Raw genomic sequence first — 16,892 nt, forward strand, 5'->3', positions numbered from 1 at the left:
ATAACACGATAAATATTAGGTAAATTATTATAATTATGTACAAGTTCCATTAAACGAACGTTTTCTTTATATACACAGACATATATGATATAATTTTGGGAGTTTTACTGCGTGTTGCTCTTTTAAATAATAATAATCTCAGGACAATTCACACAGCGCCATCTAGACCCAAATCAAGCTAGCTAAAGCTTGTGTTATGGGTACTAGTAGTTTGGCCAGCTTGTCATTAGATTAAATCAGTCGCAAGTTCTACAAGCAGCACTTGTTCACGAGTATGACGGATGACTTATTATGCTAGTTAAATTTTGTATAAATATATGATTCTATGTCATATATCTTGAAATATGTGATGTTCGTTATGAATGGAAGTTTTAAGTTAATTGTGAAATTTGTATTCGTTTTTACATCTGTTACTCTTCGCACGAGATGTCATAACTAACGTTACAAGATAAAAAAGCGACATCACAAAACCAGTTTTGTTTGTATAAAATATCATTATTTCTTCTACAACTTACTTAAAATAATAAACTTAAAGTTAATATGCTCATATAAATAAACTGATATGCTCACTATAGATATTGATTGATAGGCTCAAAATGATTATACCGATTAATCTTATTATTATTATTATAAACGCATAACTTTGTGAGTATGGTGCATATATCCCTCTTTCATGCAATAACTACTGTTACTGGCAGCTTGTCTACCATTCTTTTTATAAACTTATTATTTTATATATTTATTTTTTTTACGTCACTTTTGACTAATTCTATATCGTTTTGTTACTTCTTGCTGTGAGCCCTTTTGGGAAGAATACACATTTTTACTAATATTTGGTTTTTATTAAAATAGTAGTTGTGTTCCCGCTCCAGTAACAACTACTGAACAAATTTACATGAAGTTTCATGAAAAATCACACTATTTCATACATACAGTTTATAGCTGATATTTCGGAATGACAGCTAAGCTAAAAATTTCACTCGGGTGAAACACGCGGGCACAGCTAGTTATAAATAAAAATCTCTGTCTTTTACAATACTACAGTTATAATTTTTTCATCTATACATATATATAAAATTGGAGTGTCTGTTTGTAATATTGAAATAACCGTGTTTTACTACATGCATAATATGAATATAAATACGGTATATACACCAAAATATTATTTTTTACAATTTTTGCCTATCTGTATGTTTGTTTCGGGTAATCTCTGAAATGGCTGAACCGATTTTGACGGGACTTTTTTTGCTGTAGCTGATGTAATAGAGAGTAACTTAGGCTTCATTTATTTTAGAAAAATCTTTTTATTTTAGGAAAATTAAGTTAAATTCCACGCGGACGAAGTCGCGGTAACAGCTAGTTTAATATAAATTAGTTATTTACTATCTACGTGAAACAAGTTCATAATGATTTCTTTTTGCCTATGTTAACACTTTATAATAATCGTAAACGACAAATAAAACGAGAAATGGTAAGTGTGTACCTACATCGAGCGCAGTGTGGTAAGTATAAACATATACACCTGTATGTAAATATTGCACAACTGATTTCACTTTATTCTTAGCTAAGGTTTAATATTACCCAAATGACGGAATACCAATTACAAACATATACCTCAGTCCAAATAATATAATAGTTATATAAGCTTATCATAGGCACGACGGGAGAAACATACAACAACTATATCATAGTGTATTTATTCACTATGGTATAGTAGAGGTATATCCTATGACGACCGGTCTGAATCACTCTATCTATTAAAAAACCGCTTCGACATCCGTTGCGTAGTTTTAAAGATTTAAGCATACATAGGGACGAACAGATAGCGACAGCGACAGCGACTTTGTTTTATACTATGTAATAATAATGATTAGAATGACAAATGGCTGCCTAATTTAGCCAATGCTATTGGAGTGGGTCGTCTGTACATTTTTAATTCCCAAGCCGATGGACTCCCACCGCGGGCGTTATTTAAGATGAATCTATAATAATATTATATTTATTACATTTCGTTGAATTCTATGCGTGCTCTAATTCACTTTCGATTGCAAAATAACAATGTTTCAGTAGAAGCTAGGTTACCTTGCTTATATAAGTATAAGTACTGACATTAAATCAACTCGCTTTTTTTGTCTTGCATGGGTAAATAAAAAATAGACAATCTGTCTGGTCAGACTTTGGTGAAATTTATTGTATGAATATAATAATAACGTTAGATCTAAATACGTCAATCATATTACTTTAAAAAAATGTAACACTTTGTACAGAATATTTAAAGTATATATGAATATGGATATTTATTCTTTTATATTTAATCGAATTAGGTGTTATTTTGAGGAAGGCCATTTCAGTACTTTATAGATTTATATGATTTTGTTTAATCCCTCTACAATACTACAATAATTGTAGAGGATAAATAAATCTTTTATCACCAAACATAGCGCAAGTGCATTATAATTCACTGTTGTCCTAAGAACTTATAGTAAACCGGTTTAAGTTATATAGTTTAGACTATCTAGGGTATCTACCAACAGTTAATATTTTTTTTTCATAATAACCCAGGACAATTCACACAACGCCATCTAGTTCCAAGCTAAGTTACATACTAGACAACTGGTGGAACTCAGATATATTTTTTATTGTAAATACATAGAAACTTCATAAATCATACAATCATACTCATGAATACAAAATTTGTATCGTGCGAAGAATCGAACCCGCTCATTGGAAGTAAAAAGCAGTGCACTGTACCGCCACAGATCTAAACCAAGAGAGAGCCGAACCATTGGAAGAATAGAATAGAATAGAAAATAGTTTATTCAAATAAATTTAATGTAAGCACTCTTGAATAGTCATAACAATTTTTTTTTTAATCTACCGCTCATTCAGAAAGCTCTCTCATCACAAGAAAAACAAGCAAGAAACCTGTGTGTTGCTCTTTTAAATAATCCTTGTAAATTCACATTTAACAAGTCGAAACGTGTGAATACAAACTACAAACCAGCACTAATTTATTAGGCGCAAATATAAAAAACAATACGATTAAATCAGTCGTAGTGATAAGAGCAGACCAGTCCCTACAAGCAGCACTCGTTCACGAGTATGACGGATGAGCAGCCATCACTGGAAGATTACACAAACACTCGGACAGAGAGTCTATTTAATTCGCCACGAGTCTTCAACATACTCCATTCAGTCAGACATCGGACAGTGTCAATTGTAAATATTTAGATAATCTGATGTTTGAAGGTCACATGTTTTGAAATTTAATCTCTAGAACTCTTTGAAACCTGCCTAACTTTATATGTAGACAATAATAATTGCGAAATGTGTAGCCAGCAGATATATTAAGGCAATATCAATATGTTTAGTATAACTAAAGTGACAACGGTCAGACAGACAGAAGAATATATATCTATTAATAGTATAAGAACAAGGTCGTAACCATATGTAAGACCAGTCACATCTAATAATAATTAATCATGAAATGTTTTGTCAAATAACAATTATTTATTAAATAGAAATAAATACAGAACTCTGTCGATCCCACGCGACATTTAATCTATACATTTAAATAAAATTGGATCTGTTTGTAATCTAAATCTAAGTAAATCTAAGTAATTACTTATAAATTACGAGCGGTTCCCGCGACTTCATCCGCGTGATATTTAACTTTATTTTTCTAAAATAAAAGTAGTCTAAGTTACTCCTTATTACATCAGCTACCTGCCAAAAAAATGTCCGTCAAAATCGGTCTAGCCATTTCAGAGATTAGCCGGAACAAACAGACAGGCAGACAAAAATTGTAAAAAATGTTAATTTGGTGTATGTACCATATTTATATTCATATGCATGTAGTAAAGAACGGTTATTTTAATAACATTAAGAGATATATTTATGACATAAACATAAGTTAAGTTGAAGACTAAAAAAGTAGAAAATATGTAAAGTATATTGATTATTTAAACACTATTAATAAGAAGAATCTCCTGATGGAAGAAAGAAGATTCGAATGTGTTTTATTATCTAATAATATATACATAAGTGAATTAATTTCGTCCGTGAAAATATAATTATGCAAAACTACAGACGTTCTACAAAGTAAATATGTATCTACTAGCTGTGCCCGCGCCTTCATCCCAGTTATATAGTGACCTTGATATGTTTGTTTCCATTTAATCAACAGCCTAAAAAATAGGTTTCAAGCTTCTAGCCCTAAAATTGTCGATACTTCCATACAAACTTCCATCTCCCCTTCCAATCCCTTACAATCCTTTTTTTTGCATTAAAAAGTAGCCTACGTCCTTTCTCTAGCTCTAAACTGTCTGTGTACCAAATTTCATTGAAATGGGTATGTATATATTCAGTAGTTTGGACGTGAAAGCGAAATAGACAGACAGACAGAGTTACTTTCGCATTTGTAACATTAGTAAGGATTAGTTAATGTAATATAACTTAAATTTAGAGAGAACAATCAATTTGTTAACATAGGGAGAGGTTGTCTCTATCTGAAAGAACTATTATAAAAGATGTTGAAACAACTTCTAAATTCAATTTATAAAATAAAGCTTAGTTATTTCGTCAGTATAGTTGTAACTTGGTGTAACATTGAAAATTGAAATATTATGCGTCGAATATTAATGATATTGGTGATGTTAATAATTTGATTACTTGTAGATATCATAATCGCGACTATCAACTTTCTTTTATCTATACATATAAATAAAATTGGAGTGTCTGTTTGTAATATTGAAATAACCGTTTTTTACCAAATGCATATGAATTTAAATACGGTAAATACAGCAAAATAATTTTCTTTACAATTTATATCTGTCTGTCTGTTTGTTCCGGCTAATCACTGAAATGGCTGGACCGATTTTGACGGATCTTTTTTGGCAGAGCGTCAAAATCGGTCCGATTTTGAAGCGACTTTTATTTGCAGGTAGCTGATGTAATAAGTAACTTAGGCAACTTTTATTTTAGAAAAATAAAGTTAAATTCCACGCGGACGAAGTCGCGGGTACAGCTAGTGTTTAAATATTTAATTAAACGTAGTTTATCACATAAATAGCATATCAATGTCAATGTACACCATTACATAAGGTGATAAAATTAGTATATATACATGGAGGCCCAATAAATAGTGGAGTGATAATATTTTTCACTATTCTGCTCACTATCCTTGATATAGCTGTAATAAACACAGGTTTAGTGGATAAAGTCCCTTTAGTCAGAGTGGGAGCGAGTTTCAATAGTGTCCAAGGCAATTACCTGTACAATAGACTGTTCCATTCTAAAATACTGGGCGGGATAGGTAATACGTTAAGGATTATATATTTTTTTTATTTTCTACTAGCTTCTCGCCCCGGCTTTGGACGGATATACATGTATTATATATATATAAACATTCCTCTTGAATCACTCTATCTATTAAAAAAACCTCTTCAATCTGTAGCGTAGCTAAAGATTTCAGCATACATATGGACCGACAGCGACAGCGACTTTTTTATACTATGTAATGATGATTACTAACTTAGGTTAAGTTATGTTATTAAATTGTCACAAACGAATTGGACTATGTAGTCTGATAATAAATAATTATTATTTTAATACTATAACGGATAATATAAGGAAATTTTGTTATGAGGAAAGTAAACTCCGAAAGCACTGCTTCGTTTTGAGAAATCACACAGTGACTTCCTACACAGATGTTCGATTTGTATCAAATTTTAGTAATGTTTAGGGATTAGAACATGAACAAAACTGACTAAAAACATTCAGTAACCAAAACTAACCATAGGTACTTCCATTATGACGGCAATTATCCTTAAAGGGATAGTCAGAGACATTGTCAATTGTAGGTGTCATAGGTGTCATGGTGAAGGCAACACTGATATGTCCACATCTCGCTCGGTATATTTGAAACCAAAATCGCAAATAGCAAGTCTACCGCCAGCTCACGAATTAATTTTGATTTTTGTTATTGGTGTTTACATTACTGGAGAGTCCTTATAGAACCACATGAAAAACACCTGCTTCGAAAATAGAAAATATTTTCAAGCATAGATATAGGAAGAGCTGGTGTTTTTACTTAATGTATATGAAGACATTAAGTAAAAAACTGAATTTGGTACTTTCTCCTCTTTTAGATATCAGTTGGAAATGTTACTATGATACACAATTATGCGTAACATAAAATACATAGAATATTAATACATAAAGACAATGATACATATTATAATATACCTAACTGTGATTTATTACAAAGACTTATAACACAAGGACATATAGAAAACTGAGCAGATTGCGAAAGTATCTATATTTCCTGTTTAGTATGTAAGCTTACTACGTGAACATGAATATTCATAAAGTCTAATTTGCATTGGTATATCTACCAAGATTGCAGGGTGAGTATGTATGCAAATGTAAACAAACAAATACAAATTAATGTAAACAAAAAGAAAGCAGCCGGAACGTGTTTCGATAATCATTTCAATCGAAATATACTAATCAGGTAGATATATATATATATATATATATATATATATATACTAGCCTTTGCCCGCGGCTTCGCTCGCGTTAATATATCCCCTTAGGGGTGGAATTTATCAAAATCCTTTCTTAGGGGATCCCTACGTCATAGTAGCTTTATGCATGCAAAGTTTCTCTTATGAGACAACTGATATACATACTTAAATATTGTATTTGTATTACATTGTATTTTAAATATATATATATATATATATATATATAGTGTACATAACAGCAAGACAGATACAAACAATCACACTCATCAATACATATATTGTCTTTTTTATGGATGACACTGGAATGTGACACCCCGCTTGCGGTAACGGTTTACGCTGTCGGAGCATAAGTGGAGGATGATAAAATGAGTATCAGGTCAGATCAGTTAGACCATCGTAGCAATTTCACCAGGAATTTATGTATTTATATATTTATTTGTTTATTACCTTCTTCCCCCTGATGAATACAATATTTGCATCAAGCGATGAATCCAACCCGGGACCAACGGAAGTAAATATATCTGCTAAACCGCTATACCACCACGGTTAAGGTATTAGGAAGTAATAAATAGTACTTGTAAGATACGCCAAAATGGAGTAAACGCACTTTTTGTCAGCATTTTTTGAACAAATTTTGGAGTAACAAAAGAAAACTTTACTACAGCGCTGATGTTCTGAGGTAGTCATTACTGCCGTCATTCTAAAACAGCTTTGTCAATGAACATGTTACCGACGACCTTGAAGACTAATTTAAGCTACTAATGTAATGACGCGTATTTGCTATCACAATTGCTATTGCTTCACATGTGTCACAAGTGATCCTATGTTAAATCCAAGCATACGCCCACGGACGACACATTACGTTTCAATGGAAAAGAACATGGTAATCGATATTACCATAAGTAGGCTTCCGCCCTACAATCGGGCCGAGTTACGTAAACTGCAGAATGTTGCCACTTTGCAAAGAGCCGGCTGGTAACCAGTCACTTTGGCATCGGTCTGTAAGTACAGTTTAAGTTAAATCTACTATTATCTGTAAGTACTAAGTACAGCTTAAGTTAAATCTGCTGTTACTTGTAAGTACTAAGTAAGGTTTAAAAGTGATGAGGTGAGTTCATAAGATAACATAAATTCACAAACAACAACTGCTGAATGGATTTTAATTGAAATTGAATCTCTCAAATTTGAATTTAAATGAATCTGTATGATTGTAAACATGTACAACATTTATTTGAAAATAATGCGAGCTGAGTTTTTTTACAGTTCTTCTCATCTCGAAATCATCTCAAACTGACTGTAGATTTGACATATCATAAGAGTGTGTAATAGACCTACATGAATAAAGATATTTTGAATTTGAAAAACATAAATTTCAATTTAAACACAATAGCTTCCGAAATACTATCCAATACTGTTTTTATAAAATATTGTTATTGGCAGCTTGTCTACCATTCTTTTTATAAACTTTATATGTCATGTTGGTATCTATTTTTTATGTCACTTTTGACTAACTAATTGTTTTGTTACATTCCCGCTCCAGTAACATTATCCAGCTCGAAGGATCAATGTTACTGGAGCGGGAACACAACTACTTATATTTTAATAAAAACCAAATACTAGTAAAAATGTGTATTGTTTCCAAAAAGGCTCTCAGCAAGAAGTAACAAAACAATATTAGTTAGTGAAAAGTGACGTATAAAATTATAAAGTTTATAAAATGAATGGTAGACAAGCTGCCAGTAACAAATATATTAAATTATTAAAATAATAAATCGACTAATTTATATGCGTAGTGAAAAAAAATATCATTGGCGAATAAAATTAAAACGATGAAAATGCAATGGGAAACTAGTTTGCGGAAATGCGTCCGTAATGCGCTGTAGAAAAAGAAATCTAATTACAGTTTTACGGCCTTCTAAACTTACCAGACTATAGAAAACCAACTAAACAATCTTCCATTATAATTAATTACATGAATATTATATATATATAGTATTATATTATACACATGAATGATCTGTATCGACTATATTCATTAAACATTATTCATGACACAAAATATATATAAAAGAAAATACATGAAACAAAACATTACAATTAATATTTTATATGTATGTCATGTTATACAACAAAATATATATGTAATAATAATAAAAAATTAATAACCCTCGAAAATAACAAAGCGCCATCTAGTCCCATGGTAAGCAGAGCTTGTGTTATGAGTACTAGACAATTTATATAAATACTTAGATATATATATTTATTGGAAATACATTCATAATATACGTAGAAAACACCCAGACCGATATAAACAATCATACTCATGAATACAAATGTGCCGTGCGAGGAATCGAACCAGCGACCATCGAAATCAGCAGTGTGCTGATTGCACTGCTAGACCACCGAGGCCGTCAATATATTTGTATGTATATATATATATATTTCGTATACCTACGCAGCAATAAACTGTGAAATTGAGAAAAACTCTTTCTTAACCTGTTTCGTAAATTTATTATATATATATGTTATTTTGTATTTCGTTTTTAGTTACAGTGATATAATAGGAGTACAATACAATGTAAGTATGAGCTGACCAGTGGTTATAATGCTTATACTCCCGGAACGACACTTTTGCATACTCGCTGTCCGTTCTAATTCAAGACTAACATGACTGTACAAAACCTTTTTGCTGTTAATCTTATGTCTGATAGGAAATAAATTAACTTTACACGAACTGAGTATAAATATATGTAATGTATATATACAAGCAGACTCGGCCACATGTTGCTAAGGTTTTTATATAAAATAATATTGCGACCATAACCTGAGATGTAAGCTATCCTATCTTTCAAGTTGCATCAAATTGCACATCAAATTTGCAATCGGTTAAAAACAGAAACTTCAATAATAATTTTTAACTTGTCCATAGCAAAGTCACAGAAATACTACGCGTGTTTCGTACGTAAGAAAAATAGTGTCTGGCTATGATAGCCATATGATAGGAAAAAAAATAAGAAGAACTTCTTTTCCTTTTCTTATGGAATCAAAAATATTAAAAGAACTAAGTCCGTCATAAGGTTGCTAGCTAAAATAAATAGTTTTTTAAACATAATGTTTAGCCTTAACAATTATATACGAGAACAAGAAGGTTTTATACGTATACATTAGTTGCTATTGTATTCTATTATTTTGAGACAATCATTCACATCCTCGTCGACAGTCGACGTCCTTGTTATAGATACATTATGACAAAAGTAATCAGAGCCAACAATATCGTCACACGCCCAACTCTTCTTCCTGTATTGGTGTAAGTCAACATTGACATTTGCCGCGAAAGGTCCGCAGCTGAAATGTCTAGGGTTGCCAACTTTTATTGACAAAAAAACATTTAAACTGGTTTGGATAGGAAAAAATAAAGTATTAGGGAAAAATAAGTTTCATATTTCATGTGTTTTATTTGTTTAAAAACTTATTTTTGTGTACTTTTAACATTAGAGCTGAGACAAATGTCACAAATCACAATTGACATCTAACATTTCGTTCAGTAATTATAAATCGTTTCCATTATCAGTTTTAAACATTTCGTTCAGTAACTATACAATCGTTCAGTACCCATAATGAGTATTTTGTTTTACGCATCACAGTAAATGTTGAAAATAAAGTATTTTTGCGTACTTTATTTGTACGTAAAAGTATACAGTATAATTACCAAGAATAAAGTTGGATACGTTATTATGAAGTATGCTGGGCAACCCTAGAAACGTCGCACCATTTACACAGGTCCGCCAACGTGTGCGAATGAGACAAACAGCTGCAAAGGCCGCATGCATCGAAATCGGTCATTTAATCTTTTTAAGTCAGCTGTAAAGTTCACGCGTACGCTATACATTCGCTGGAGCGCTTAGTGTCCTTGGACGATCAACTGTCCCTTCGAAATTCATGATGCGGTCGCGACTTGAAACACCGACACGCGTTCCGTACAATTAGGGTTGCCATGTAAAATTTGGAAACCACGACAAGATGAGTGAAAACCCCGGATTTTAGAGTCCAGATCCCGGACATGTCAAATGTTTTATTTAAACACAGTCAGTGTAATAAAAACAGTTAAAAATGTTACCTTTTCATCTATTTTCAGACTATAAAATTACTTTCAAATGTACCTAACAAGATAGAATCTTATTACAGTTTGTTTTTTTATGACACAGGAGACAATGGAGCATGCGGCTCACCTGATGGTAAGGGATTACCGCCGCCTATGAGTACCCGCAATACCAGGGCAATTGCAAGCGCGTTGTCGACCTTTTAAAAAGGAATAAGCTCTTTTCTTGAAGGTTTCAATATCGTATCGTTGTTACAAATTGTTTCAATAATCAGTTCAATCTTTTTGTTCTTAAAATAAAACGCATTAAATTACCCCGGACGCTCCACGGATGCCGTCTAAACTAGGACAAATCTGGAGAAACCAGGACGGATGGCAACCCTACATATAATAAGTATCAGCTTCATTCATTATTAGTTGAATGGAAGACGCCTCGAGCACTAACAGTTATCATTGCGTAGTTATATTGCGCACGCTATGGTACCATAACACACCATTGAACTCAAGTGGGCAGGCGTCGGGTATTAAAACTCATAATTAGCGTTAGAACAGCAACAATACAGCCGCGTGACCTTGATCTCGTTTCGAGCGCATATATACTCCGCTGGCCACCTGTACTCTGCAAAAATCGACCACAGTTTCGATCGAAAGGCGAAAAGAAACGAAATAGCAGCTTACATGCTCTTAATAACATGCTAAGTAGCTATAATTACATCCCTCAGCCTTTAAATTATGTTAGTGGAGTCGACTCCCTCTGCGATTAGTGTCACTTGTGTTCAATACAGTAGGTCATTTGAAAGTACGTATTTAATCAAAATCACTGTTGTTATGTCTTCAAATTCAAATCAGTCCACGATAAGGTCTAAGGCATATGCAATTTAGTCAAATATTAGCGATAATACAGCGATCGAAACAGAAGTTTCGTCACAGTCTGCTTACGTATCTGCACCTCGAAGATTATTTAGATTGTCCGCGCTGTGTATTGGATAAATATAGTATTCAGTCAGAATAGTAAAAGGTACCCTTACCGGATATTGTTTAGTTGCTGCAATTTCATATAATTTTGATGTAAGCACTTGCATAGGCAGGGCCATAAAAATAAAATCTTTATTTTAATATGCACAGAAAATACTTCTATTGATCTGTGTTAATATTTAAAGTTTTTATCTATACCAGCAATTTATATTTACGTGTTGTGCTTGAATATTACTTTGTTATTTTTAATAAAGATACTATTAGATAACCCAACTGTGTATCTAGGTAATCTTTTATTTTCAATACCTATTTCGATTTGATTAGGTTTTGTTTTTTAATTTTATCTACAATATATATTTTAATTATTAAGTATTATGACTAAGATACTGTAAAACAAATTTACGGTCGGTATATAAGTTATACAATATCATATTTAACCGTTTGTTGTTAATACGTATCAATACGTTCCGTACTTCGATGAATATAGCATAAAAGTGTCTTTTAATTATCACTACCACTAAGGTTGACCGGTTTACGTAAATCAGAGTAGTTATATTTAATTACTTAAAAGTTGATTTTGCGCGTAGAATGCAACATTAATTAACTTGCATACAAAATCATTTCTAGATTTCCGTTTACAACCTTCTCAAAAAATATGTATGAAAGAAGAGAATCTTACCATACTCCATCGAAACGGCTTAATTGATTTTTATACAATTTTATATGCATATTCAGTAGATCTGAGAATCGGCTATCTATTTTTCATACCCTAAAGTGTTTTTTTTTATAAAGTGTAATTAAAAAGTACATACAACCCTAAATTTACAGCCTTCTATCACCAATCCCTATTTTTAATAGCGATTTTAATTTATATAGCAAAACAACGTTTGCGGGTTCAGCTAGTAGAATATAAAATGAGTTTATTCGAATAAACTTATATTGAAGCACTGTTGAATTCATTCATTCATTCATAATTTAGAAGCGCCATTCTAGTCGGTGGATCTCTTGTCACTCTCCACGATTTTCCATCATACTCTTTTAAATCTTGATACGAAACTACTCCAATACACACTTTTGAAACGCCATCACATTTTTATATATGTACAATATTAGTTCCACAACTATATATTGGAATACGACGGAACTAACCAAATAAAATATATATTTATATACTAGGTATATGAAACCGGTTGAATTCAACAAAGTATTAACACGCAAATTCACTATGCAACCCACAAAACAACTATACCAATACGTAGGAAGTGAACGTGACCGTGATTACTATAGTAAAAAATTGTATAGCCACTATTAGGGAAGAAACAATGTCAATTATAACTCGAATTAGAGGATAGTGAATCGGAACCACACGACATATAAAAACAGAATCGTTTAATACAGGCATCGCTATACACTCGCAAATAATAAATAAATTGCTAGTGCTAATAATTTCGGCATAACTGAAGCTAACATCACAGGTCGTGATGTTTTATTTGAAAAAGTAATTCATCCTATATATAAGTATATTATTTTATTGTAATAATAATAATAATACTACTCTCAAGACAATTCACACAGCGCCATCTAGACCAGAGTTAAGCTAGCTAAAGCTTATGTTATGGGCAACAACTGATACAAATATTTTTTCGTAAATACATACAGATTATACATCGAATACAGTAATAAAAAAAAACTCCGACAGAGAAATGAGAAAGCTCTTCAACGAAGACAATTTTGAGGTTATAAAACAAAAGCCTGTCTAAAAGTCTTTTAATGTGCTTTTTTAGTGGACAATGACAATATGCACACTATAAAAATATATTATTTCATATCCTCCTAGGAGTTAATGTAACAATCATCAATCATCTTGGGTTCAATCCGTTAATTAACTAGGCTTCTTTGATTACAATTTCCCAGTAAAGCTATAAATTCTTGCATAACATTTACAATATAAGAAAAAAATGAACTTGTCGATGGCAATCAATCAAGTGCCTATCAAATTTTTGGATGGTCACTGAGTAGAGAAATAATGACTTGAATATTCATACTCATATACACCATAGACAACAAATTTACTACATAAAGTATATTATGAAATTATGTATGTATAGATATTTATAATTAAATATATACTAACCATTTATACGTATAATTCGTAAAAATCACGACATCTTGCCAAGTTTTATTTTAAACCCCATGTTTTTTACTAATTATACATATAAATAATGACCGAGTCAAATTTAAAACAGTATGTACTAGCCATCATCCGTGATACTATATATTTAAACAGCAGGTACCCTACGTCCTTAATAAAATCTGTTCATAATTAAAAATTTATTCTCAAAAATATTACTAAGAAATATAATATCATTTATAATATATAAAATAAAATACATGAATATTAAATCTATTTACATTCTTATTTTTCAATTAAGTAAAAATCTTTTATATATATTTAAGAAATAACTCACTTAACCATTGCAAAATTAGCCTTTCATTTACATGACCCGTGTTAAGCAATTAGAAGTAGGTACTACCTCGATAGAGTTTGCAGCATATTGAACAAACAATACAAATAATAAAAGATCAACATAGTATTGTGAATAAAAATTATAATACAAGTATCTTGACCGACAACTTTCGTTTTCACTATTAACAAAATGTTAACTATAATAATAATATTCTCAGGACATTTCACACAGCGCCATCTAGACCCAAGTTAAGCTAGCTAAAGCTTGTGTTATGGGTACTACACAACTGATATAAATACAAAGATATTTTTTATTTCGTAAATACATACATATTATACATAGAAAACACCGATACAAACAATTATATTTATGAATACAAATGTTTGTGCCGTGCGAGGAATCGAACCAGCGACCATCGGACGTAAAGCGGTGTGCTAGACCGCTAGACCACAGAGGTCGTCAATGAGTAGTCATATGAATGAATAGTGTTCTTTTCCCACACGCTAATTTATTTTTCTGAATGAAAGAGAACAATCCGTTTTTCTTTTAAATATCGTAGAATACATTAACTGTATATGTACCTATCATATAAAAAATGAGGTAGGATATAACTAAGATTATTAATATATTTTATACATATGTATATTATTGTAATTGATATGTATGTATATATGAGAACTATTATTAGGGGACTCCTTCGACGTAACAGAACACGAAACAATGTTTAGAATTTTTATCAATTTTTCTATACAGTAGCGTGGTCTAATTTTAAAAACGGCATTAGTTATTTCGGTGTAATTTTCACTAAAATACATATATAAGCATACATATATAGATAAGCTTTACTTAACATAATAAAGCTATAATTTATATATATTTATAATATATAGCTATAGTTTATAATACTATTGTTAGTTTTTCTGCGCGGTTCATAAATAAACAGTTATTACAAGAATATAAATTACAATAAGGTGTAAATTATATCAGTATTATAAATTGGTACAGGACATTATTAGAAATTAATAGTTTTAACACAGTAATTGAGTACTGTCCGCACTTGAGAAGTTATGCACCAAAGTTTGTTTAAAAATAAGTGATTTTTATAGTTTATAGTCGTATGATAAAAGTACCAATATTTAAAACTTGACTGTTCACACACTACATCTATAATAAATTAAAACACTTTCAATATGGACATTATGTACAGATATGGTGGCATCCCTAGGGCATGAAGTTTAGATATCCGACCGGTTATTGACAGTAACTTTCAAGCGGAAAGCTGACCATTACAACAGATAACATAATATACATAACTAACCATTTTCAGGTAAAAGTTTATTAACATTACCTATGCAGGGTAAAAAGAAACTCAGTAAGTCGCAATTATGGTAGTTTTGAACATTGTCATGATGCCAATAATAGACACCACTAGGGTTCTATAAATATAGCCAAAAATATATAATTGTCAAATCACTATTACTCCCTCCACAAGGACCTATTATAATACTCGGGGTATTACATATACATCACACTTTTTAAAGAAGGTTTTTAATATGATATTTAAGTCTGTAAAGAGAGAGAGGGAACGATCAAACGAGAAATGGCACAACGGCGTGAAACATAGGATGCTGGGCTGGGCTGATAAGGACCGATAGAAGATCACATATGTATCACATAGGTAAGGTAATAATGATGATATTTTAGCAAATATAAACGGTTCGATTTCGAGAAACATACATATTTATTACTTAACTAAAATAATTCTAAATAGTCCATTGTAACCACAAATAAAAACTTCAATGTCAAGTATTTTAACATAATATAATCCAGAGAAGAAAAGCGACTAATATTTTAGTGAATCAAACGGTTCTAATTCAAGAAAGATTCATTAATTAACTAAAACAGTTCATTGTACTCACAAATAGAAACTTCATAGATACTTTTTAGTATATCTGAAGAAGAAAAGCATAGTACTGACCTGTTTCTGACTGAAGACCGAGCTGACAGCGTAAGGTTCCTTTGCGGCAACCTGGGGGCTGGAGAAGGCGCCGGCGGGGGCGCCGGCGGCGAAGTCCGAGGCAGGCGACCACCGGCCGCCGCCGCGCCAGCCGCTAGCAACACTACTAACCACCAGGACATCACGAGAGCACGGCGCGCTCTACAACGTACAGACACGATCTACAACGCACGTACGATACCGGGTAACTCTCAGCGTAGTATGCGCTCTGAGCGACGTTCACTTTTGTTGTGCCAGTGGCGGGTGTTCGCCCCACTACGATGAAAGTCTGGGCTTTCACTGCAGTCACCGAGGCTCCGCTGCAGCTCAGAACAGAGCCAATACGCGGGCCTCTGCTGTCACGGACACATGTACACATGTACTGATTTTAGATATTTGAGATATCGAGTATTCCTTTTGGTTAGCTTTGTATTTGTTATTTTTATTGGAGGAAAATATATTTGCTATTAGCCATTATAGAGTTAAATAAACAAGTATTTATTAATCATGATATTTTTATATTCTACTAAATTAAGCAATTATTTAGTATTTTGACGGCTTCGACGGTCTAGCGGATTAGCACACTGCCTTACTTCCGATGGCCGCGGGTTCGATTCCTGCACGATACGATGCACGGCACAAACATTCATGAGTATGATTGTTTATATCGGTCTAGGTGTTTTCTATGAATACTATGTATGTGCTTACGAAAAAAAAATATATCTATGTATTTGTATCAGTTATCTAGTACCCATAACACAAGCTTTAGCTACCTTAACTTGGGTCTAAATTATGGTGTGTGAATTGTCCTGAGATTATTATTATTT

At 32.1% G+C, this 16,892-nt stretch overlaps 1 protein-coding gene across 1 annotated transcript in view; it reads right to left on the reverse strand.

Moving 5' to 3' along the window:
* Window positions 1-16,292, reverse strand: part of LOC131853057 (fibrinogen alpha chain) — a 104,311-nt gene extending 88,019 nt beyond the window's left edge. Inside the window, exon 1 of the mRNA XM_059203852.1 lies at window positions 16,048-16,292. Within this exon, the coding sequence (XP_059059835.1) occupies window positions 16,048-16,208 (161 nt within the window). The 5' untranslated portion in view covers window positions 16,209-16,292. The remainder of the gene's footprint in view (window positions 1-16,047) is intronic.
* Window positions 16,293-16,892: the final 600 nt, after the last annotated feature.

The sequence above is a fragment of the Achroia grisella genome, unplaced genomic scaffold, assembly GCF_030625045.1.
Source record: "Achroia grisella isolate CSIRO2021 unplaced genomic scaffold, CSIRO_AGI_Agris_v1 utg874, whole genome shotgun sequence".
NCBI classification, from domain to species: Eukaryota; Metazoa; Arthropoda; class Insecta; order Lepidoptera; family Pyralidae; genus Achroia; species Achroia grisella.